The sequence below is a fragment of the Solanum dulcamara genome, chromosome 8, assembly GCF_947179165.1.
Source record: "Solanum dulcamara chromosome 8, daSolDulc1.2, whole genome shotgun sequence".
Classification (NCBI taxonomy): domain Eukaryota; kingdom Viridiplantae; phylum Streptophyta; class Magnoliopsida; order Solanales; family Solanaceae; genus Solanum; species Solanum dulcamara.
The window spans coordinates 78,057,268-78,083,524 of NC_077244.1; the positions used below are offsets into that span (position 1 = coordinate 78,057,268).

At 33.1% G+C, this 26,257-nt stretch overlaps 5 protein-coding genes across 8 annotated transcripts; 4 read left to right on the forward strand and 1 right to left on the reverse strand.

The window, feature by feature from the left end:
• The first annotated feature begins 95 nt into the window (after window positions 1-95).
• LOC129899379 (uncharacterized) lies at window positions 96-2,846 on the forward strand. The gene is made up of 3 exons (XM_055974327.1): window positions 96-392; window positions 2,373-2,485; window positions 2,568-2,846. The coding sequence occupies exons 1-3, from the start codon at window positions 136-138 to the stop codon at window positions 2,633-2,635; spliced, it is 438 nt and encodes a 145-aa protein (XP_055830302.1). The 5' UTR covers window positions 96-135; the 3' UTR covers window positions 2,636-2,846.
• Window positions 2,847-3,476: 630 nt separating this feature from the next.
• LOC129900370 (cyclin-C1-2-like) lies at window positions 3,477-8,508 on the reverse strand. 3 transcript variants are annotated; one of them, XM_055975327.1, is made up of 10 exons: window positions 8,343-8,508; window positions 8,168-8,274; window positions 6,372-6,411; window positions 5,696-5,740; window positions 4,651-4,769; window positions 4,418-4,532; window positions 4,293-4,337; window positions 3,983-4,130; window positions 3,712-3,845; window positions 3,477-3,578 (listed from the first exon to the last, which is right to left on the reverse strand). In XM_055975327.1, the coding sequence occupies exons 1-9, from the start codon at window positions 8,372-8,374 to the stop codon at window positions 3,744-3,746; spliced, it is 753 nt and encodes a 250-aa protein (XP_055831302.1). In that variant the 5' UTR covers window positions 8,375-8,508; the 3' UTR covers window positions 3,477-3,578; window positions 3,712-3,743. The 3 variants fall into 3 exon arrangements, with proteins under 3 accessions (XP_055831302.1, XP_055831301.1, XP_055831303.1); XM_055975326.1 differs by having other exon boundaries at window positions 3,571-3,845; window positions 8,343-8,507; XM_055975328.1 differs by having other exon boundaries at window positions 3,571-3,845; window positions 8,422-8,505.
• Window positions 8,509-9,974: 1,466 nt separating this feature from the next.
• LOC129901659 (nicotine N-demethylase CYP82E3-like) lies at window positions 9,975-12,951 on the forward strand. 2 transcript variants are annotated; one of them, XM_055976905.1, is made up of 4 exons: window positions 9,975-10,263; window positions 10,375-10,613; window positions 11,254-11,706; window positions 12,192-12,951. In XM_055976905.1, the coding sequence occupies exons 1-4, from the start codon at window positions 10,134-10,136 to the stop codon at window positions 12,816-12,818; spliced, it is 1,449 nt and encodes a 482-aa protein (XP_055832880.1). In that variant the 5' UTR covers window positions 9,975-10,133; the 3' UTR covers window positions 12,819-12,951. The 2 variants fall into 2 exon arrangements, with proteins under 2 accessions (XP_055832880.1, XP_055832879.1); XM_055976904.1 differs by having other exon boundaries at window positions 9,975-10,613.
• A 3,143-nt stretch (window positions 12,952-16,094) lies between these two features.
• On the forward strand, window positions 16,095-19,339 carry LOC129901416 (uncharacterized). The gene is made up of 6 exons (XM_055976582.1): window positions 16,095-16,423; window positions 17,388-17,587; window positions 18,222-18,362; window positions 18,471-18,551; window positions 18,893-19,020; window positions 19,120-19,339. The coding sequence occupies exons 1-6, from the start codon at window positions 16,195-16,197 to the stop codon at window positions 19,163-19,165; spliced, it is 825 nt and encodes a 274-aa protein (XP_055832557.1). The 5' UTR covers window positions 16,095-16,194; the 3' UTR covers window positions 19,166-19,339.
• Window positions 19,340-21,586: 2,247 nt separating this feature from the next.
• On the forward strand, window positions 21,587-24,263 carry LOC129901417 (uncharacterized). Its single transcript, XM_055976583.1, has 6 exons — window positions 21,587-21,815; window positions 22,796-22,995; window positions 23,542-23,685; window positions 23,778-23,858; window positions 23,991-24,118; window positions 24,218-24,263. Exons 1-6 carry the CDS (start codon window positions 21,587-21,589, stop codon window positions 24,261-24,263), a joined length of 828 nt encoding a protein of 275 aa, XP_055832558.1.
• The last annotated feature ends 1,994 nt before the right edge of the window (window positions 24,264-26,257 follow it).

The following is a 26,257-nucleotide window of genomic DNA, read 5'->3' on the forward strand; positions in this document are numbered from 1 at the left end:
TGGTCTAGTCCCGGGACGAGACCAGGATATTTGGGCTTTATTGTGTAGCCCATTTTCCGATAAACACACAGCCCAATATGGTGACCCGAAATAAGAAAGAAGCGAGTACACTCTCAGTACAGCTCCAAGCTATCAATGGAGAAAAATTCTTCAGTCGGTGCGAAGCCATGGAGTCTTAGTCGTCGTCATCATCATCATCACCACTTTCAGATATTACATAATTGTCCATTACACAGCTACATGTTGAAGCGCAACAAACATGTACCAACATGCCCACTTTTCACTCCTTCTCCATTGCCGCTAAACCCTGAACAAATAACGCCGGAGGCTTTATTGCCGGAAGATTTAAATGTGCAGATTTCTGAGCCTAATGTCAGTTTTACTGACTCAAGGTAACTTTCACCCAATTCCTTCTTAGGTCCCATTTTTTTTGTTCTTCAATGATGAATTGATGCTTCCTTGTGCTTTGATTGAAATTGGGTTAACTTGAAGACTGTATTATCTGTATAGTTTTCTGATCGTACTTGTAAAGTAGCTTTTGCTACACTTTGCACTTGGATTTTTTGATTACTGATTATATTATGTCATTCGAGTTTTCTGTATAACACAAGTTTAAACATCAGCACTTCTGAATATCTATCTATCTGATTTTGTTTCGAAGCTACAAGTTTCGTTTGAGGCACCAAGGGTGTGGCCTAGTTTCACCAAGGTTCTTACTAGTGGTCAAGGTTGAGAACAATGAAGTCTTAGGCTCAAATTTCATCTGAGACTAAAAAAACACTAAATGATTTCTGTCCTACCAGGACAGAGTTACCTGGTATTTGTTTGGTGGGACATGATAGGTATCGTGTGGAATTAATTGAGATGTGACCAAGTTGGTTTGGACACTACAGTAATTAAAAAAGATAGTTTCTTTTGAGCCAAGGGTCTGCCTGAAACAGCCTCTCTAGCCCTCAAAAATAAAAGTAAGATCTACGTACATCCTACGTTATCCTGACCTCACTTGTGTTGTGGAACCACACTGATTGCTTTCTGCTGGCTAATTTTGTAACCAACTTATGTTTGCTTGCCCATTGAGAATGCACCTCAGCCACTCAAGGTGCAGGATGTTATTTTACAGTGGAGCACTGTCTGGTATTTTTTCCCTCAGTAGCTAAATGTCAGTCAGACTGCAATTAGATGCAGCAATGGTTGGACATGTTAAACAAAATTTAGTAATTATCTATTCTGCTGATTGTGATTGGAATGATTCCCTGCCTGACAGGTCTACATCCATCACTGAATCTCGTGGGGTATTGTTTACTTCCCCCACCCATTTTTTTAACTGTCACCTGTGATCAGCGCAGGTGTTTCTGCACCCCTGAGTGGACAGGGAACTAAGGATTTTGCGTCAGCGAATGGAGAAAAGTTGTTACAAATAGTTTGTGGAGATCCCAAATGACGACATATGAGATTTACAGGAGTATCAACTCCCCCACATCCAGCAATATACACCGCATCTCTGCCTTCACGCTCTCCTCCTTGTCCTTCCCCACTGGCTCCTTCCCCTCTTTTTTTCCCTTGTCCTGACTAGGTTTCCCATCAGTCCTTTTCCGTTCCCAGAGCCCATATTCCTTAGCTCAGTCCCTTTTCGCTCCATCATCGGAAGATTTTATTCTTATGTATAACATCTCTGGGAGTCCTACATCTTCTTGCTGAAGCAACCATCTACAAGTGATCCTAATTCTCACTCCTCAACATAACATTTGAAATCCATTCCACATTTTCTGAAGTTTTCTCAGTTTCAGAACTGCGCATGTGAAATGGTAATATTAAGTTGATTGGGGCTGAATTTGGAACTCAAGAAATAGGTGCAAAGTAAATAGTATTTTCTGTGCATGTTCTGTTTGTCAAAGAAAATTGAAAAGAGGAGAGAGTTTGTCCATCCCAAAACACGGAGAAGTACTTGATACAACTTTTCTCGTCTTTTAGTCTATTCTTGGAAAAGGAGATGAAGGTTGGTTTTGGTGATAGTTTGAAGGACTGAGTATTAGTGGGTGATTTTATCTTGTCTATTGTGGTAATGCTACATTTGATTGAAACATGAAACAGGAAATAAATATAGATTATATTGGAAGTTTAAGAGAGTTTCAATGGACCACTGCTTAGAGAATGCAGAGGAGAGGGATACAAATCATGGACTTGAATTTAAAATTTTGGGAATCAAGTAGGTGTTGTAGGTAAAATTGAACCTAGAACCTCATTGGCATGAGTCCTTTTTGGTATATGTTTGGAGCTGTGCGTTTGAGATGTTACCATTGTGTTAGAGCTCTTAATCTTAAGGCTCTTTCATCCTGTAGATTTTAACTTTATCTGTGTGTCTCCATCTGAAGAATGACGCAAAATGAAGGTCAGGACTTTGAAGATGAAGAGGATGAACCTATTTTTGTCCTTACAGATGAATGGAGAGATTTCTTTGCCAAATCTGAAGCTAAAAGGAGACAAGGTATTTTCACCATTTCCTTCTCTTTTAACTGTACAACTTTTGGTAGAGGTGTAGTGGACTAATGTATTTGATCGGTCTGCAGCAAAAAAACATGCTAAGAAGAAAGGGAAGAGTAAGATCACAGATGGGAACATGCCAGCATTGGACTGATTGCGACGTGGAGAATGTATCTGCTATATGTCCAGAGAACAGGATCAGGATAAACCCCTTATTCTGTCAAAACTCTTGATTAAGATGTTTAACTATGACTATCACCTGGAGAGGGAGCCTAAAGCTGATGTAATATGCATTTTTCAATTGTTATCATCCTTGTAACCATTTACGCCTTTTAATGAATATTTTTGTGACATCCTTGGTAGAATTATCGTTTGTATGTCTTGTTAGTTGCAGTTGCTATTTTTCCATCCCAGAGCTATCTGCAAGTTTCTACTTAGTTTTCAATAATCCACAACATAAAATTAAATAGAACGAGGGACCCAACTCCTTTTTCAAGTATTTTTACTTTCAGATCATATAACAAGATTTTGGAGCTGGAGTGCTTGTTATGAATAAGGTGTCAAGGATTAGTTTTTCAACTTCACCGTTCCTTTCATTGGAATACAATTCGAGAATCTTTGTTTCCTCCAAGAGATAGATTCATAATTAAAGTATGGAATGAAAAATATAAAAATAGGACCTTTCATTTGTGAAAAATGTCGACTAATCCGTAAGTGGGGATGAGTTATAGTAATTTGTTCCAACCCGAAACATAAACAAAGACAGGGATAACCAAACTTGCCAAAGCCGATGTATGACATGAAATCCTATTTACAAGATAATATATAGCAAAAGCTGATAGACCAAATATTAGTTCGCCTAGGCATGGATGCTTTGGGTGCTGTATCAAACTTCCATGCCTAGTAAACCATGTGTGGTGTTTAAAACGTGTTCCTAGTTATATTGCGAAACTTTTAGACGAACCTCTTAGGAAAAGCTCACACTAACCCATCAATTTAGGATCCAAATTCAAGATTTTCCTTTGGGGTTGCTGGGAATTGAAAACCTTACACTGGAAATGTCGTTTATCCTTTGTTGACTCGCAAATGTAAAGGAACTGAAAATGTCATAATGCCCAAGTATCAGGGATTTGATGTTTATGTTCCTATTACGGCCTCAAGTTAATGTACTACAATAGCTGATTCACAGTCAAATATTTATAGATATCTAATGAATTTCTTTATACATACAAGTGCCCGGAAGCTAGGTGACCTGGTATCAACTATCTTCCAGCTAGCTTGCTCATGGCAGCATTTACCCTCTCATCTGAGATCGATCTATGGCCGTCATAATAATCTAGTATCTCCATTGCTATATTTTTCACCTGTCAACATTGAGAACTTGGTTAAAAGATATGGCAGGTTCTCCAAGCTGCAACTCGACAATAAAATAAGGGATAGTCTACGATGATCTTGTTATATTTTGAAATCATCGGCAAAGAGTTAAGCTTTGCATACATACCACATTCATATCAACTCGAAGCTCCTCAAACCAGGCAGTAGTTTCTTTATCTTTCAGCACACTTGCAATATATATGCAGGCTAAAGTAATCAAATGTGGCGGATGTATGAGAATTAGGTCTGTCTTATAGGTGTCATTGATGAGTCCCCTAAAAAGACAGCAGAATTCAGAAGTTATCAAGATAAGAATTTTGGAGAGAAACGAATGTAGAATTTTGGAGAGACATATTATGGGACGTAATATTTTAGAGTAATCTGACAAATTTCGCAACTAGAAGTCAAAGATATGAAAGCCTCTGAAAATTTCTAACCAAGTCAATTGAGTTGCATCATTCATGCCGGCATCCTGAAGGAACCTGCCAATTGAGTTAAGAATCAAGTTGTATGCTGAGAGAAATTGATCAGCTACACAAGGAAATATCTCGGAGATACTTACTGTGCTAATGAACGATATGGATGATATACGACTAAGTAATAGTTTATGGCTTCCAGAACTTTCATCTCCATGTCTAGTATGTCTTTTATTTCATATTTATACTTCTCATCCGAATCTGCATAAGCAAATCAGAAAAATCAACATCTTCCATCAGAAATTAACTAAATTGGGTATGTAGCAACAACAGGATATCATAACAAGTACTTCGTCATTGTAATCAAAGATGTTCTTACATAATTTCTTGATGTAAAATACAAGAAGTCGGGCCTGCACAGTGCTTTCTTCTGCTTTTGATGCCAAATACAAGCAAGTTGGAGCAACCAGACGAGGGTCATACTCGGTCATACTTTTCCTATGGACAAGAAAAGAGATGGTTAGAGAGACTGATAAAGTAGAATGGTTCAAGGTGAAGTAATAGTAGGCCCGTGAGCATAAGTGTGATTTTAAAAGTTTCAGTTTGAAACAGAAAGGAACACAGAGTCCAAATTAGAGAATCCTCCTTCCAATTAAAAAGACTTTGTCCAGGATCTATTCCAGAAAACAGTTAGCACAAGATCTTAAGTATAAATATAAAACTGGTACAACAAACAGAGCTGAGGGTGAGATAACATTTTTTTGTAACATATGACAGCATATGACCTCATCTTTGTCAGTTATGTATGCAAATGTGATTTATTGTACACATATTTCTTTTTTCGTAAGAATAGCTAAAGTGGTCCATCCAATATCCTGTCTGAATCAGCTTCTTTATTTTACTTGATTTGCTTCGGTCTAGCAAAGTCATTTGCTAATAAAGTGGTTCTACCAGAACATAATAAATCACAATTTCAGTGGCCATAGCTGGTGCTTGCACTATCTGTGGGGAACTCCTTTGGAGAAGTGACTCGTCAGACTCTCTCCCTGACTGCACAGAATTTCCCCATCCAGATCTGCATCGGGACATTATTGCCAGTAATACCAATCTTCTTTTCTCTTAAGTTCTACATTTTCTTCACAGCACTGATTCACTTTTCCTCTCGTATGATTCATTTAAGCAAGCTAAAGAACTTATGCAATGTCTTCTAGAACCATTACTCCATTAGTTCATCATAATCTTATCGGCTTAAAGCAATATGGATTTATGTCTTGTCGGAGGCTTGTCGGATTAAAGTTCTAAGTAATGTACCCTCCACACCAACAAGCTGAAGGTCCACCGAATAGGCGTGCTTTTCTGGTTGGGTAAATAATTTACAATGAATAGTGCATTGTCCTCCTAATACAAAAGATAGCATGATGTACCTGACATATACACGTCTCATGTACGTAATTGCAGTAGCAACAACCCTGGAAATAAAAACCATATATTAGATAATAGATTTCTGGAAGTAGCAAAAAAAGGTGCTTTGAGAAGAAAAATTACACACACATTGTCAGTTCCCTTCTGTGAAAGTTGAGATAAATGTAATAAACACTCAGGTGCAAAGCGCAATCTTGAGAAGTTTGTGATGAAAAAAATAACTATGTCGATAGGTAATCCACATTGTATGATCCACCTATTGAGAAGAAGTTATGTAGTATCAGAGCATTGACGTTCCTCTATCGCCAAGCAAGTCCTCTAACTATTAAAGAGCTACAGCTAGTAGATTATTCCACCTTATTCACGTCCAAGTAATGGAATAGACAAATGAGCACATAAATGTCGTGCAGTATATATCTTCCTCCAGGAAAATAATAGGTCTAAGCAAATATTGATCATGTCAATGTTAACAACATCACTTATTTTAAAGACCAAATAGCTCTTCCAGTTTTTCAGCAAAGGTTATGACCCTCACAGAAAACGTTATGCTCTTAAAGAGACAGTTATGCTGATGAAAGAACATAAGAAATGCTTATTACTTATAAAAGAAGTTTTATAAGCAGGTGAGGAGAGAACTTTATCACAAAAAATAAAAACAGATGAGGAGTAAAAACAGACCTTTGTCTCACTTTCACATTTTGAGCCAATCTTGCAACATCTGCAGGGAAGCAGATAATTTAACAAATCGAACGAGATAGAAAATGGTAATTAAATTGTCCCGTGCAAGATTATGATTGATAATAAGAAACTGCAAGCCAGGCAACCAGTCACATATACATTAAGAAAAAACGAGTAAAGCACAAATTGTGAGAAGTTTGAAGGCATGAAAATATGTTCAAGAAAAGATAAGTGGCGCTCAAGAGGTATACTTAAGGTTTCAATTATTTCAACTATGCCAGGCAACTTTTAACTGCAATTACCAGTGTGTACATCAGCGAAATTGGCCATATATCATGTAGAAAGACGCATATTTGATGTTGTCACTGAGTGCCAAAAAAGTATTTTGTCTATGTTACATACTTCAGACAAATATTTTTGTTATGTTGAGTTTTTATTACATAATGTATCATTGTGATATTACAATAGATAAGATGAATCAGAGCTTTTTCCATTTCAGTTGACTAAATTTCCAATCCCATAGCCAACGGTCTCATTCAGCAGATATATAATATCTGGTATTCATGCCAAGGGGATCAAGCATATAACACGTACATCAGCTTTCCTAAGTACATTTTAAGCTCTCAAACACCAGCAGTTTTCATTCTTCCAAAACAAACCTCCAAGCCTCGAGTAGTTTCTAAACTAGCAATAAATTTTAAATGACAGTTTTAATAGCTTGGGGTAACCAATGAAAATTCTAAACTAAAAGGCAGTGACAACATATAAATTTCCCATTTCTGGTCTTCGAATCTTGAGTAATGGTATTAATTTGTTTCATGATAGGAAATTATTGGATACCACTAGAAATAGCTGAAATGGAGAAATCTACTTATTATGCGAGCCAAGAGCTGGGTCCATAGTGCATATCAGGAGATATGACATGTAAGAAACTGACAAAAACTAGATAATGGGCCTGCCCCTCTACCCTTGTCCACTTAAATACTAAACTTTACTCTAGAGCAGAGTTCGAACTCCTAACGTGCGCCTAACACACACATCATGCGCCAAGCTCTTACCACTAGACCAACACCCTGGGAGCTCGGGAGATAAGACATGTATGGCCATTAGTATTATTACTGTTGAAGAAATTTTGGACCAAATCTATCCAATTTCAGTAAAGACAAGAATAACAGCTGTTTAGCCACCTCTTTGTACTTAGATGCACTTGCTGGTGCTCTTTCATGATCATAAAAATCTACTAAACTTACTGACAAAGAACTAGAAAAGCAGGCTCTTCATCAAATATGGTAGGAAAATGATAAAGAGTTTGGTGCTCGTCCATATGATCTAGCAAAAAACTTATACTCGATATGGTAATTACTAAAAAAATCAGAGTAAAGGTACCATTTTCAAAGGGGTATTTCATGATTCATATGAAGAAGAAAAAAAGATGCAGCTAACAAGGTCGCAAAACGAAATCAAGAAAGAAGTAAACACCATTAGCTGAAAACATAATGTAATATAATCTGCAAACTCCAGCAAGTGATTAATACCCTTGAAAAATTCAAATTAACCTAAAAAGCTATATACTTTACACCTGATTCCCATATACCCTTTTGGCAAAACCTACTAAAATCTCAATAATATCATCCCTGAAGCCATATATTAAACAATAAAATAAGTTTAATGCTAAGAATCACACAATAGACCCTTGTGGTCCGAGCCTTTACCGAACCTGCACATAGAGTTAGATTAGTCCTAAGAATCATAAAAGTTGAAACCATTTAATTTAAATCCTCGATTATGGGAATTACAATTGGACATATGCAACTTGATGAGCTTGAAATCATCAAGAGTGATGCCTCTCTCTTTATCCAACTGATGCACAACATCAACCTCTTCTGGGTCCAAAAGTTCTTTGCTGCAAAGAAGAAGAGTATCAAAAACAAGAAGATTAAAGACGAAAAAAGGATTGTTTTTTATACATACTACTGAGAAGAAATCCAGAAATTGGCAGCCATATGATGAATTGAGAAACACCCAGAATCAGAAATTGGATTTGAGCTACTTGAACTTGTACGAATTCGACAATTGCTCCAGATTCTTCTTCCTCTAGTTTCCTTTTTCCCTGTTTTTGAGAGACCGAAAAAATTGGAAACAATTGTTTTTTTAAACAAAAAAGGAAAACGTCAGCTCACTGCTTTGTTGGGCTTAATAACTATCGAGTCAGCTTTAGAGGGCCCATATAAGAGTCGGCCCAACCCAAAATCTTGAGTATTTCATGCTGTTAAGTGTTATGACTTATGGATGTTGTCTTTTTTGCCACAACTAAATGAATTCTCATTTTATTTCTCTCTCAATGTTTGAATTTTTTAGTCTAAAATATTATATTTTAACGAATTGAAAATATAAGTATAAACAAACGTTAGACAATAATTTAATATTTTATTTATAAAATTGAGCAGTATATGAGTAAATATTTGTTTTGAATCTTATGTTATTTGGGTGGAATTAAGGATAATTTCTCCATGGTTATATTTATACAATAACAATAACATACTCGGTAAAAATCCATAAGAAATATACTTGTCATTTTTATAAAAATAAAGACCAAATTTAAACGATGGTCTAAAAAGATTTTTTTGTGTAAATCAACTTGATAATAGCATGTCAAACGATGGTCTATAGTAGTTAATGCTCATTTATCCCCGATCTTTCCTACCCTGACTTTATCGCTCTCATTATTCATATTTTTATATTGTTTGCTATATGTCTGGCTCTACTGACCTATGTCTTGTTTTCCTTGTTTCTCCTCCTTTGTTCTTCTCTCTTAAGCCGAGGGTCTTTCGGAAATAGCCGCCCTACCTTTTAAGGTGGGGGTTAAGTCTGCGTACACTCTACCCTCTCCAGACCCCATATGGTGAGACTATACTGGATTTGTTGTTGTTGTTGTTATGGTGTGAATCGGTATTTTTTTATGTTAGGGAGTGATTCTCTATAGATAGGTTCTACACGAGGCATATTAAATTAGTCAAATAAATGAATATCAAATACAAAATATTTTCTTCATTTTAAGACTTCTTTAGATGAAAATTCTACAAGGTAGATAATGGTTGCATCCTTCTTTTGTCGAATGTACACTTCTTTTCTTATATGACTGTTATGCTTTTTTCATGATTTTATTTTTAATTTTGAATTTGATGCACTTGAGTCAAGTATATTTTGGAATAATCTCTCTACCTCTATGAGATAGTGATAAAGTTCGTGTATACTTTACTCTCCACAAATCTCATTTAATGTATTTTACTGAATATATTATTGTTATTGTGATGGATGTCATTCTTATTAGTTAATATTGTTTTAGAAAGATAAAATAAAATTAAAAAATCAATTATAATAAAAAATATATAAGTGAGAAAAGTCAAACTTGTCATTATCAAGGCACCCTCCCGTCTCCATCATCGTGCTTTGAATTTTTTATTTCATTCGATATTTAATATGTAAATTAGAATTCAATTAAATTTAGATTAACAGTGAAAAAATTTCATGTTAAAGGGTAAAAGAATCTGTAGCTAGAAGACTTGAACTCAAAATTGGATAAGCTTTGATTTTATATACTAGCCAAACCCCACGTCAGTTATTCTTATCCTTTGCAAAGAATTAAAGTTTCTATTGACAATTCGTCAACTCCCAAAATTGAGAAGAAACCACCATAAGCCACCAACAATTGTTCATAAAACGGTCGACTAAAAGTAGAAGATTGTTGACCTGAGATTCAAGATGGTCCAATATCTTCAAGCAGTGGCTATATTTCTAATCTTCATATCACTTTACATGTTATGGAAAACAAAAATTCAACCCAAGAATAGTACTAATAAAGTCATCATAAATCTACCTCCAGAAATCCCAGGTGCTTATTTTCCAATAGGTCACCTCTATTTATTCATTGGCAAAACTCCACTTGCATTAATTTTGGCTAATTTGGCTGACAAATATGGCCATATTTTTACTATTCATTTAGGGACACATCGTGCAATTATAGTGAACAATTGGGAAATTGTTAAAGAATGTTTCACAACAAATGATAAAGTACTTGCAGGCCGACCCAATTCAAGTGCTGGTATATATCTTGGTTACAACAATGCTGCGTTTGGTTTTTCTGATTATGGGCCTTATTGGCGTAATATTCGCAAGTTGGTCCTGCTTGAAGTTCTTTCAAGTAAGAGGCTTGAGCAGTTCAAGCGTGTCCGGGTCATCGAGGTACTATTGAATTGTGTAACCATCTTATTTGTTTTCTAATGTTTGATTCTATTTTCATGAACATGTGAAGTTTTTTCATTTGATATTGGGTGACGATGAAATTTGAACTAATAAGATTACCTTAAATCATGTGATTATCTCAATAAATCTTAAAAGGTTAGAAATAATTTACATACTTTTTAACTATCTAATTATATTATGTCTGGACACTTTTATCATGATTTTTTTTCATGGGAAAAAAAGTTTTCTTTGGGTGAGAATTAATGGCAAAGACAACCATTTATATAAGGGTATATGAAAAAGTTATTAAAGAACAATGTATACACTTTGTTACGCTAATATCTAAGGAATTCTAAATGTTATTGTGCTATTAGTGCAATATAATTTTCGGAGAAGGAATTCAATTGAACCTCCTTGCTTTCCTTTAGCTCTCTGATGAGATTGAACATCTTATTCAAACGTTTAAGTTGATTTTATTTTAATAGACTGGATATGTGAAAATATTATTAGATTCTTGGGTGACAATGAAATTTGAACTTATAACCTGTTCCTGCTCTAATACAATATTGTGATAGTTTAAAAGTTTAAACGGTTAGAAAAAAGTTACAACTAATTTTAATTATTTGCCTATTCTCAACAGGTAGAAACTAACATCAAAGAACTGTATTCATCAATTCTGAAGAGTGGGACAGGTCCATCAAGAGTAAACATGAGTCAATGGTTTGAACAATTAACATTAAATGTGATAATGAAGATGATTACTGGAAAAAGATACAAAACAGAAGATGAAGAAGGGAAACATTTCACAAGAACCACTAAGGAATATATGTATGAATCTGTCCAATTTGTTTTATCAGATGTAATTCCATTACCATTTCTAAAATGGTTTGATTTTCAAGGGAGAATTAAGTCTATGAAGAGATTGTCTCAAGAAATGGATAAAATTGTGACAAGTTGGATAGATGAACATTTGATGAAGAGAGAGCTAGCATTAGATGATGACCAAGACTTCATTGATGTGATGCTTTCTAAGATTAATGAGCAATTCATGTATGGTTATACAAGAGAAACAGTCATTAAGGCAACAATTTTGGTAAGTATTTAGTTTTACTCTATGCTTTTAAAGATTTCTTTTTCTATTAAAGTGTTATATATATTAACTACGTAGAAAATAGTTAACGGACTAAAATCGGCAAGTGTATAGTTAAGGGACCAAACCTGATACGTTTTTAAATAGTTAAAAAACTAAATATGGTAATTGTATAGTTAAGAGACCATTTTAGATCTACTCCTATGGTTAATGGACTATTTATGACATTTTCTCGTCCTCTTAGTAACTCTAATCAAAATTAAACAATTTCAAATTTGGTAGTGAAATTATTGTCTCATGTCCATTTTTTAATATACTCATTGGAGATAAGTCTTTACTATATCTTTTGGTACCAAGGGAATACTAGTATTACATTGTTTGATCACCTCAAAAGTTCATGGTTAAGTGGTTGGTGTTATTTGTTGTGTTTTAACTTCTTGTCATATTTCTCAAAGGCTAATATAAACTTTCACTACATTGTTCTTTAGAACATAATCTTAGCAGGGTCAGATACAACTTCAATTCACTTGACATGGCTCTTGTCCTTATTATTGAACAACAAACATGTAATGGATCAAGCACAAGAAGAAATAGACACAAAAATAGGCAAAGAGAGATGGGCAGAAGAGTGTGACATAAAAAATTTAGTGTACCTTCAAGCTATTGTTAAAGAGACACTTCGATTATATCCACCGGGACCATTAGCAATACCACATGCTGCTATCGAAGATTGTACCGTGGCAGGCTATAAAGTTCCGAAAGGCACTCGATTAATGGTCAATGTGTGGAAATTACATCGAGACCCTCAAATTTGGTCCGACCCTGAGAAGTTTATGCCCGAGAGATTCTTGAGAAGTCATAGTGAATTTGATGTTACTGGTCAGAATTTTGAATTTATTCCGTTTGGTTCTGGTAGACGATCTTGTCCGGGGATTACTTTTGCGATACAAGTGACACACTTGACACTTGCTAGATTGCTACAAGGCTTTAACTTTTGTACATTAGGGGACATGCCAGTGGATATGACTGAGGGCAATAGCATAACTTTGCCCAAGGCAAATCCATTGGAAGTATTGTTAATGCCTCGCTTGGCACCTATGCTTTACCAACTCTAGGAAAAATCGTTTCAAATGTTCTTATTTTTCATCAAGAATTGAGTTCCTTGTGTAGTATTGGTGAATAATGTTTGTTTTTTTCAAATACCAAATGGGAAGTTTGTAAATAATATTTCAAATTCATATTAGCTGATCACTTTTCATTTTGCACGGTGCTTAAGAAATTATAAATAAGAAAATAGTTTTACTAATTCACCCCTTAAAAAAATTCTTGAGAACTTTACAAACAAATGTGAACATCTTCAAAAAGAATTAATACAAGGATAGTATAGAAAAAATTTAATTAATACTTTCTTGATTTAGTGAGGTGGATAACTAATACGGAATAACTATTTTTAATATAATTATTAATTAATATGGGACTAAGGAAGTATATTTTACAGTTTATTCTCCTTTCATATATGCCTGGATATCAGTGATCATAGATTTTGGTATTTCAATGAAAAGATGGAGGGCGGAATTAATTGTTGGAGTAAAGGTATAGGTGTGAATGAAAGGTGTAAATGAAAAATAGAGGGACATTTGAAGTTAAGTTTATTTTAGAAAATGAATTTTCTCCTCCACTAGTGGTGGAAATGTGTTTATATTTAGAAGTACTTCTTCGGACTATTAAACGTTGAGAAGAAAGTCAACATGTCTCGTCCTTATTGCTTGGCTTCGAATTTTTGAATTGGATTTGATCAAATGATGTGATTAATTGATTGAAAAATATTTTGGATCAAATTTAATTATTTATCCATTTTCTAATGTTATTTTTACATAAATTAATTTAAATTCGGTGGAATAACTTCGAAAGAAAATACAAAAAGAACATGCTCCCTCCTAACAAACATTTTTATCCAAAAAGACACCAAACATGTTTTGAACATGTAATTTTTTGCACCATTTCAACTCAAAAAATTGGCTATATGTTAAGAGTTTCTGCAAATTGTTGTGGATAATTTACATAAATCTCATAATGTTAAGAGTTAATTACATTATTTTACTGCTTTTTTAAAAAATTACAAAAATCTTTTAAAATTTATGGATTTCGAATACATCACTGGACTTTCAGATACATAGGGGGATCTATCCGAGAGTTTTGAAATGTATCCGAGAAGGGAGGGATGTATCCGAGAAGAGAGGGATGGGGATGTATCAGCGAGGGGGGAGTGATGTATCCGAGAGGAGATTTTTGAATTTTTTTTAAATGGTAGGAAATTTAAGAGATTATGGTAAAATAAAATGTATATTTCAATAATTTTCCCCCTTTTTTTACAAACAAAAAAATGAGTCTTGTGTGATTTGAGACTATCCTTGAGTTCGACGAAGTTATGAACGTTTGAGGTACCAATGCTCCTACCAACATATATATTCATTTCATTGGTGAAGTAATCCATCACATCAAATATAATAAAGAGATTAAATAGTTTAAGAACACACACTAAATATTGTGGTCTCAGATATTTTCTGGTTTTCAATTTATTTCAATTTTCTCATTTTGCTGGTTTGAACACAAGATAATAACATTAAATTTATTCAATGTAATATTTGATATGGAAAGTTGTAAACATAAATTTACATCTCAAATAGTCCGTCAACGTTAATACTTGAAAATTATAATTTAAAAAACTGGTATTTATAAGTACTCCACCCTTGAAATTACTATACATGATGAATAAACCAAGAATTTTGTTAGAGATTAATGTAAAGGAAAAGAGAATATTTTACTATGAGAATGAAAAAATAAAAAAGAAGAAAGAATTAACGTGGATTGTAAAAAGAATTTTAAAAAATTAAATAATATTTTCTCTGTTTCAATTTGTTTGTCCGATTTTAACTTGACACGGAATTAAAAAAGATAAAAATGATTTTTGAATATTCTGATCTTAAACTAAAAATATGTAGAATGTATCAAAATAATATTTAATCTTATGGTCATATGTTACGTGAAAAGTTTGAATTAAAGAATTGATAAAAAAGACTACAAATAATTTTTTTGATATACTTTTTTTTAAAAAAAAGTAAGACGAATAAATTAAAACGAAGTAAATATAAACTTATGTATAATGTCTCTTTCCTTCCTGATATACTGCCCCTATCATTCACTTCTACTTGTAGTTTATACTTTTTTTTTAATCAAAGAAGATATTGGTTACATACAATGTTTTGCTCCTTCCCATTATGTATCTTGTATTTAAGTTTTTAAACTAATGACATAAAATTAATTAGAAAAAAATGACAATTGTCAATCACAGCCAAGAGTCACGAATTCATTTCGGATTAGGTGAATATTTAATTTAGGTTAGCAACCAATTAACCACATATGAGGTAAGATGAATGTGATTCCACAAGTCAAAACCAATAATTTCTGATTTAAACCCTCCAAATAATTTTTTTAAAAAAAAGTCGATCGAAACACATGTATTTACGCCATGCGAATTCTGAATGCAAAATTATACAAAAATAATATAAAAAAATTAGGTGAACAAACGTGGACTTGGTTCAACTACTCACAATATTATTTGTTGCTAATTATTCTCTAATCATTTCCTAGTCAAAATTGACTTTCTTGATTATAAAAAAAAATCAAAGAAAAAACATTTGTTTCAGACTAAGTACAAGTACAGTCAACAATTATCTTTTTTAGCCAAGCACGTGACTTGTTTTTCACCAGTTAAATATCAAATAACAAATATCATTTCAATTTATGTACATTCTCTTTTTCGTAGACTGTCTTAAAATATAAATATAAAAATAATTTAATATCAAACATTTTATTGTTATTCTTAATAAAATAATTTATAATCACACAATTAGCTATAACTTATTTTAGATCACATATTTCAAAAATCTTTTCTAATTTTCAATTTCATACTTAGTGAAATATTTATCTAAACTTTCACAATATTATTGTTGTTGTCCACGTTTTTTCAATCCCTTCTCTTGCTCGTTTCTCCTTTTTCTATCCCAATTTTTTTAAAAAATAAATTCTTTCATTGAAATTAATTATTGACCAAATAAAAAATAAGAAAAAAAAAAGGACCAAATTTGACTCTTATAATGTTGGGAGATGACCAAAATCCACCAAATCCGTTATGAAAAGTAAAGTATACTGTTTGAATACCAAGTAGTAATTTAATGTCCTACATAATCTGTTACACACAGAAATAAAAATAAAACATCCTAATAAGGAAAATTTTAATAATCCACGTGTTCAGTTTTTATTGGTTACACTACGTAAACTAGCCACTAAACCCCTCCACGCTGTATTTTCTCTACAAAAAACTCCGCCATTTTCAAAGCCTTAAAAAGCTTCTCAAAGAAAACGTTACAGCTTTTTCTTTCATAAAATCCTCAGAAGTAAAAAAAGAAAAAAAACTCCGGCGGTCGGAAAATGGGTCAAAAAGGGTATCAATCGCCGGCGAAGAAATTGTTGTCATGGATTCGAAAAAAATCGAAAAAAGTGAAAATCTTTTTGGGTATAATCACAGCAATCAGTCTATTGGTGACTCTTAAGTTAGTTGTTCATGATCACAACTACTTCTTTGTTATAGCTGAAGCTATTCATTTGATTGGACTTTTGGTTTTGATTTACAAATTGACAACCCTCAAGACTTGCTCTGGTAATTTTGATTTCAGGCATAAATTCTTTTATATTTTCTGTTAATCTGAAAAAAGATTATTTTTTTTTTTGTGTATTTTCCATTTGATTGTGCTTTGTGTTAAATTAGAAAAAAATTCATGGTTGAGTGTTACTCTGTTACTGTTCTGTGCAATTTTTTTTTTGCTTTTGTGTGTAAAGTTCCTTTTTTTTATTGTGCTTTGTGTTAAATTAGACCTCTTGCTTTGCTAACATCTCATCTAAAAGTTTAAGTTTTGAGAAGGCATACTTTTTTATTATTTAATTATATTCTCTCGACCGAATGCTCCTACAGATACAACTAGACAATAAGCCTTAGTGGATATATTGTTGGCCTTTCAAGGTAAGCCATCTTCTGATTGATCAATAAGTAAAACACAAAATGAATAAATAAACTTAATACAAATTTCAAATGTCATGGATTATTCTAATGCTAAATGAAATAGGGTGTGTTATTTTTATTTTTTTGGGTATTTATGTATGTTATACTGAACACGGCTACTATACAAGAGGTGATATGTCCAACCCCTTAAAAATAAACTGAAAGGCCATTCTTTTCTTTAGACAGTTGCTTAGTGACATCAAAAAGATGAATCCTTTTCTCAAGAAAACAGAAAGCACTTCAGGGGTGTAATTTTTAACTTTAATGTTATAACATTGCAAATATTTTACATTCACGATTAAGCGATTACCACTGGGCAAGGCATTTGTTCAATTGTCTGATGCGCCTTTTACTCCAACACGTCGATAGATAGTAAGTATGCTATCTGTATATTCCTGTTGTATGAAATGTGTTACTTTGGAACCTTGTTATTACAGGCAGGATGCAAAAGTCCAAATTGTTCTGCGGCACTTGTTACAGATTGTCATTCTTTTTACTGGACCTGAAGAAAAGATCATTTTTTTTCACCATTTGTTTGAAATGCTTTCTTCTCTTGTTTTATTAGGTCTTTCATTGAAGACTCAAGTGCTTACAGCTATATTTTTGGCTGTAAGATTATACTGTAGTTTTATTATGGAAGCAGATATCCACACTGTGCTTGATCTTATCACCCTTGTGGCAACATTATGGGTCATATATATGATGAAATTCAAGCTGAAGGCATCCTACATGGCAGATCTGGATAACATGCCCTTATACTATACGGTAAATATAATTTCGGCCACGGCACTTTTCCGTTTGATTTTTGTTGAATCAAATTCTGAATTCGATAAATTTGCTTGTATAGAATAGTTACTTTTGTTAGATATGTTATTTCCATGTTCTAATGTGTGATTCCATTTACTTTGTCCTTGATAAAACTTTATTTTATTTTTATTGTTTTCCCCTACACACAATCACTTTCCCCCATGTGAAGTTATCTAGATTTTTATTATTTCCATAAGATGCATGTGTATCCTTAGCAAGGAGAAGCAAACAAATTAGAAGGAAGAAGGTCAAACATTTAGTGTTCACGTACTAAGGGAAGATTATGAAACCTATTGCTAGTGGGAGGTAGCATATATCCCATGGAATTGGTCGAAGTGTGCGCAAGCTGGCCTAGACACGACAGTTATAAAAAAGTAGTTTAGACAGCTAATTATGGGGCAAAAAGACTTTTAACTGGCTTTCTGGAGGTAAATAGAACTCCCAGCCTTCTCGGTCATGGTATTTCTACTAAGCTACTATATATGATACAAGTCAGTGACATCCTCTGCAGAGATAGTCCCTTATAAATGGTTTCTTGCAATTAGGACTGCCTCCTGATATTGCTTTTGAACCATGCCATTCCTTTGCACAGATAATTCCTGCCGCAATTTTAGCCTTCCTTGTCCATCCTACTACAAGTCATATTCTGATAAATCGGATGCTTTGGGCTTTTTGTGTATATCTGGAATCCGTCTCAGTGCTGCCTCAGCTTCGCTTGATGCAGAATGTTCAGGTTCACATCTCTTCTTTGCCAAAAGATTGAAAAGAAAATCTTGTCTTCTTCTTTAACTTGTCTGTCCTGGATAAAAAGCTAACAGCATGTTCTATTCTTGCATTTCAGATAATTGAACCATTTTCAGCTCATTATGTTTTCGCACTGGGCGTTGCAAGATTCTTGGGTTGTGCTCATTGGATTATTCAGGTTGATTTTGTAGTCTTATCTAGTGCTCCATAACTTCTTGAAATAATAGCAGCTGTTCCGACATCCCCTTCCCCGGGTTTCTTCTTCGTCACATATAGGACGGGTTCCATCAGTTCAGCTGAACTCATTGGTCTCGATTCTCGACTCGAACTATGTATACATATATGAAACTATTTAAATTGTTAAACGTATTAATAAGACACATTTATTTGACTCTAAATTTTGGATTTGCCTCTACAAAAAATATAGTCCAAATGGCAACAACATACACATTTCCATTCTCAGCGTGAGTCTAAGCTGTATAATTTCCGTACTTGAGACTTACAACTATTCCTATACAGGTTTATGACACTGCTGGAGCATACATTTACTTGGCTGGACGCGGTTACTTCTGGATACCTATGGTCTTTTTGGCAGAAATTGTTCAAACTTTCATCTTGGCTGATTTCTGCTTTTATTACGTAAAAAGGTGAGCCATTTAGCCCGCGACTAATTCAAGCACTGCTATTCATGTGAGGATAACTTCATTTACATGACTTTTTAGCTAATCGTCTTTCTCGATTTACAGTGTCATGAGTGGCCAGTTGATCGTTCGCCTGCCAACACCGGTGTAATACACTATGAGACTGTAACAATCTTTGATAGTTCTTAAGTTATTGTGTAAAATTGCTCCATCCTTTTTCTTTGACAAAGAAGCAAAAAAATTTGTTTTGGAAATTGGATACAGAGACTGGAACAATCTTTGCTGCTACTTTTTTCCATTTTGAAGATTTTGCAGAACTTTGCCATTTCGACAAAACTTTGAGTAGTCTTTTCAGTAAAATTTTATCCTCAATCAACATTTACATCAAACAATATTAATTTTCTTAAGTGTTTTTAATCAAGTAACAATATGTATTAGTCAACTATGATTAAGCACTAGTATGCAGCCCGATGGCTCTTGAAAATTCGGAGGACTGTGCCGTACACGCCTATGTAAGAGTTTTGTTCTTTGAGAGTGGGCAGTAAATACAAAAAAAATTATTGCTAGCCACAAATAGTTCATGTAATGTGCGATTTGAATTTAGTCGAATTTTAATGTGGATATTGAACAACAAGTGAAATTATCTTACCAACCGTTCCATACTCCCTAAAAGTTGTAATGCCTTACACAACTAACATAAGTACTTCTACGTTAATCTTCTATGTATATCTTTGTTCCAAAAGACTATTCTTTTTCTGAAAACACACAAGAAAACAAAGTTTTTTTTATTTTAAGATGTTGGAGCTTTTGAGGAAGATGAAAATGCACATGGATTGAGTTTAGGCTTATAGGAAATTACACAAATAAAATTGATCAAATCTGCAATTCAGATGATTAATACAGTGACAAAGAGGGAATGCATAGAGAAATTAATGGGAGAATGATATACTAATTTGTAAACAAACAGTTTGTAGAAAAAGCGAAAATGGTACTTTTGATAATGAATGTTGTACCTTTATGAAGTTATAAAAACATTGAATCTTTCTTTGAACCAAGATTCATATGTAAGTGATCAGAGAATCTTTTGGTGCGAAAAGAAAATGTTTTTGGAAAATAAGTTGGTTTTTAAATTATTTTTTCTTATTTGGTTGGTGATTGAAAAATATTTTTCAGAAAATATCATTTATTTTTGGCTAGAGAATAAAAAATACTCTTCAGGAAAATAGTTTTCAATCCGAAAATCAATCCCAATAACCAATCCGACATCCGATCCCGACATTTGAACTGGGACATGATCCCAATGTCTGATCTAGAATTCGATACCCGACCCAAGAACTAACCCCCGACTCCCGACTTGGGACCCTACATTCAAATCGAGACCCAATTTTGACACCAAAAACGAGGCCAAACTCCGATAACCGATTCAGAATTCGACCCTGATACCCGACCTGGATCTAATTCGAGCTGGGATCCGACCCCTACCCCGACATTTGAATCAGGACATGACCCCGACAATCAATTAGAGATTCGATCCCGATACCCGGCTCAGGACCTGATCCCAACTCTCGATCCAGGATCCGACATTCAAACTAGGACCCAATCCCAAACCCAACATTTGTTTCTAGACATGAATCTGATGATTAATCCAGGATTTGACACCGACACCCGAATCAAGAACTGATCTCAACTCCTACATTTGGACCCAATATTTGAATTTGGACCCGACCCGACCCTAATATTCGAACCTGGACACGATCATGAGGATCGATCAGGAATCCAAACCATACCTCCAATCCGAGATCTAAGCCTGACTTTCAATCCATGATACAACATTTGAATTGGATCTGATCCTGACCGTGACATCAACATACGACCCCAATAATTGATCCGGAACTCGATCTCGACACGTGATTTTGAATTTGACCCAGACCTAGTTTTGACACGCGATGCGACCTAAACGACCCGACCCAAATAATCGATCCAAGATCCAAACCCTGCACCTGACTTGAGATCCGATCTCGATTCTCAACCTGAAATCCTATTCGAACATCCGACTCGAAACCTGACCCCGACACTTAATTCGTGATCTGACCTCGAATTTTGATTCAGAAATCGATACCTAAGACTTGAGTTAGGGTGGAAAGTTGAGGTGTGAGGTTGAAAAAGAGTTTTGAAAAATGTTTTCCTTACTTTTTGGAGGTAAATCATTTTTCTAAATTTACTTGAAAAGCATTTATCAAAACATTTAACTCAGAAAAACATTTTATAAGAAAAAATATTTTTTTCGTACCAACTAGTACACATATTTGTCCTGTGTATTGATGTGAGTACTTCTTTGCTGGTTGAAATAATATGACTAATAATGGAAGGGTGTAATACCATTGTAATCCTACTGTAAGGCAGGAGACTCGAATCTCGCGTCAGCTGACTATGAAATTTAATTAGATTTTGAAAATCTGATCATATTTTCAAAGCCTTAAAAAAGCTTCTCAAAGAAAAAGTTAGAACTTTTATTTCTCATAAGAAAAAGAAAAAAAAGACTCAGCGTTTGGAAAAGAAAAGGGTAACGGAGATGGGTCAAAAAGAGTATCAGTCACCGATGAAGAAATTGTTGTCATGGGTTCGAAAGCAATCGAAGAAAGTGAAAATGCTTTTGTTTATCATCACGACAATCACTCTATTGGTGACTCTAAAATTAGTTGTTCATGATCATAACTATTTTTTTGTAATGGCTGAAGCTATTCATTTCCTTGGGCTCTTGATTTTGATTTACAAATTGACAACCCTCAACACTTGCTCTGGTAATTTAATTTCGCTCCTGGATATTTATTTTTTGTAGATCTGGAAAAAAAATTGATTCCTTTGTGTGTAATTTTTATTTGATTGCTTTTTGTGTTAAAACCTTCAAGATTTGCTTTGAATGTTTATCCATACCTAATATAGTATCAAATTTATGTATGTCAAATAGAACGTTGTTGTTATTAGTCGATTATCATTTGGCAAGTTGTTTGTTCAATTAGGATTGTTCAAAATTGAATCGAAACCGATAATCTGTACTGAAAGAAAGTTATTGATTTATTGGTACGGGTTATTAATTTAGCGATTTCGATAAAAATTTTGACTTTTTTTATTATGGTGTTATCAGTTCTCAAAGGTTGAGGGTATTTTTTAATAGGTTAACCCATAATCCGATAGCAAATTAAATAACTATATTTATACGATTTAGGGTTTAAATAATTATATCAGTTCTTTACTTAGAGTTTAGTTTCATACTTTTTATTTCTGGTTGTCTCAAACCCTCGGTTATTCTATAATGTAACAGTGTTTAGTTTTGAGCACGATGCAGTCTGTCAACTCATGACGTGCATAGTTCTTTGGGTGTGTCACATTGTTTCTAAGTGATTTTTAATAATTTTGTTTGTGACAAATCTTATCAATAAGCCAATATCTTAAAAGTTCTATAATGATTTAACATGTCTATAAATCAATAACTGATAAGTTGAACTGATAAACTTAAAAATTGAACTGATCGATTGATACGCAACCCTACGTTGAATAGTTAGGTACGCCTTTTAACTCATAATTAACTTTGATAAGTTGTAAGGTAGTATGCTCTTGTTGTATGAAATGTGCTACTTCGTGTTAGGCACAATGCGACAAATCTAAGATCGGTTATTTTTACTTGTTGCATTTGTTAGATTGTCATTCTACTCCCCTTAACTTAAAGAAAATATCATTTTTCCACCCTTTGTCTAATAACTTGTTTATCTTGAATTGTTAGGCCTTTCGTTGAAGACTCAAGTGCTTACAGTTATATTTTTGACAATAAGATTATACTGTAGTTTCATCATAGAAGGAGATATCCACACTGTGTTAGATCTTATCACCCTTGTGGCAACATTGTGGGTCATATATATGATGAAGTTCAAGCTAAATGCATCTTATACGGCAGATCGGGATAACATGTCCTTATGCTATGCGGTAAATACAATTTCGTCCATGGCTCTTTAATTTTTCGTTTGATTGTTGTTGAATCAAGTTCTAATTATGCTAATTACTTGAGACATAAGCTTGTATAATACAATTACTTTTGTTATAAATGTTATTTCTATGTTCTAATGTGTGATTTTTGTTTACTCTGTCCATGATGAAACTTTACTTTATGTTTGTTATTTTCTCCAACACACAATTACGTTTTTTTAATATAAAGATATTTAGACTTCTATTAGTTCCATAAGATGCATGTGTATCCGTAGCAATTAGGGGAAGCAAACAAATTAGAATGAAGAAGGACAAACATTTATTATTCATGTCCTAAAAAGGAAGGTTATGAACCTGTTACTCGCGGAAAATAGCAGGTATTCTCTGAAATTAATCAAAGTGCACACAGGTTGACTCGTACTCTTTCGAAAACAAACAACTAAAAATACGGGCCTAAAGTCTTTTTACTAATTTAGATCATTAGGTAGTCAACTTGATGTGGTTTAGCCCATTATGCCTTAAATAATTTTGAATTGCTTTTGACAGATAATTCCTGCCGCAATCTTAGCCTTCTTTGTCCATCCTAATGTTAAAAGTTATATTCTGATAAATCGGATGCTTTGGGCTTTTTGTGTATATCTGGAATCCATCTCTGTGTTACCCCAGCTTTGCTTAATGCAAAATGTTCAGGTTCATATCTCCTCTTCTTTTCTTCAAAACTTAGAAAATCATAGTCTTCTTCTTAAATAAAAAGTTAACAGTGTTTCTTACTTTCATTTTAGCTACTTGAGCCATTTTCAGCCCATTACGTTTTTGCATTGGGTGTTGCAAGATTTTTGGGTTGTGCTCATTGGATTATTCAGGTTAGTTTTGTACTCTCTATCTTGTGCTCTATAACTTTGCCTTTACAAATAATATACATATCTATTTATTTTCAGAGCGAGTATAAGTTTATATAATCTTCAAACTAAAAAATTATAATTATTCTTATACAGATTTACGACAACGTTGGATCACAAATTTTCTTGGATGAAAGTGGTTACTTCTGGATTCCTATGGTCTTTTTGGCAGAAATTATTCAATCGTTCATCTTAGCTGATTTCTGTTATTATTACGTAAAGTGGTGAGTTATTTAGCCGATGACTAATTCAAGTACTGCTTTTCATATCAATCCAACATTATTTACATGAGTTTTTAACAAATTGCGTTTCTTAATTTGCAGTGTCATGAGCGGTCAATTGATCATTCGCCTGCCAATGCCAGTGTAAAAGGCTAAGAGACTGTAACATGATTATATTGAGTAGTTCTGAAGTTATTATGAGAAAATGAAACTCTCAAATTTTTATTTTGGAGATTGGGTGAAATCTCAAACATCGTATAAGTTTCATTAATTATGGTTGAATCGATCTTTGCTTCATCTTTTTTTCCATTTGCAGAACTTTTCCCATTTGATAATTTTTTGAGTAGTCTTTTTAGTAATTTTTTGTTTAACCGCAATCAACTTTTACATTAAATAATAAGTGTTTTAATTAAGTAACCATATGTATTAATTAATTATGATCATGCGAGAAATATTGATTTGATACAAATACTTATCACTAGTAATTTTGAAAAATATTGATTTGTTTTTTCAACAATTGTGTGATGGTAGGGGCAGCCAAACGACCCTTAAAAACTCAGATGATCAAATCTCATTCACATCTCTTAGTAATTTTTTCACCTCACTAAATAGATATCGAATTTCTAACGAGCATCATAAAACGAAATATCAAATTCTCCATATTATATGCAAGGTTAATAAGATTTTCAAGAGAGTAAGTTTTGATTATTTAAATGGATCCATTTTTTATTCTATTTGTGAAATTTGATAATTTATATGTCCATTCTTAACGAGTGAATGACTCATATTTGAGCATAAAGATTCACTTTTGCAAATTAAAATGACTAAATGTCATACATATCTCCTCAATTAGTATTTTCGTCACTAGATAGATATTGAGTTTCTAAAGAACACCATAAAATGAAATATCATTTTCTCCATATTAATCATATGAAGGGTTAATAAGATTTGCAAGAGTGAGTTTTGATTATTTATATAGAATCACTTTAATTTTTTCTATTTGTGAAAAAATTGATTATTTATATATATATATATATAACAAGCGAGCGATTTATGTTGAGCATATAAATTACTTTTTGTTGATTTTTTGCCAATTTTTTTTGACCTCATATGAGAATTAAAAATTAGAGCATTTTATTCCTTCGTAGATGAAGAATTGTGAACATAATAATTTCTAAATGATCATATTTTAGAAAAAAATACTTTCGAAAAATACGAGTACAACTAAAATAGCTATATATACAAATCGTTCTATTTTGATTTTCTTGTGTCTTTTTTTTAGATCGTAATCTCAATTTAAAATAGTTAAACGTCTATTATGAGTCACATAAACATCCACCAGATAGGATAATCGTGATATCATTATCAATATCTATTTCAAACAAAAATAATTTTTTTTTCTTTTCTGATAATTTTTTCTATTCTAACTTCTTATATTATATATTTAATACCATATTAATATATTCAACATATTTTAAATTTAAGATAATAAAGATTCAAATAGAGAAAATAGTCAAAAGCTCCCTCAATCTATACTCGGATTTCCAACTACACACTTAAATTTTACGGAGATCTTATCACCCCTGAAGTATTTAAAATTGAAATTATTACCTCCCTAAATGCTTAACGGGTAAGATGAGTGTATTTCACTCTCTTTGAGAGAGTGAGTACAAAAAATAAATATGAAAAGTTTATTTTTAATATCTTTTTTCATAAATATATGTATTTTTAATTATTCTTTTTTGAAGAAAAAAAATATTTTCTTTCTTCTCCATAGCAACATAGACCAAATCTCTCCACCACTCACCATTTTTAAGTCTCCACCGCTCTACCAGATTCACCAGATTCACCATGATTGATTCCAAACAAGTTTTCAAACTCTCATGTAAAAAAAAACTTGTAAAATTAATTTAATCAACTATAAATAAAATGACATATATTTATATTATCCCAAAAGGCTTTGGATCTTATTTGAACCCTAAAAACATTTTTTTATATAAAACTAATAAATCCTTTAATTATCAATCTTAACTCTCAATCAATTAATTATATCTTAAAATCGACATGTTATGAATCTTACTAATTATTCAATTGCCGATGAATCAACCTTTTTCTTTTTAAAATTGCTGCCGCTGACGTTAT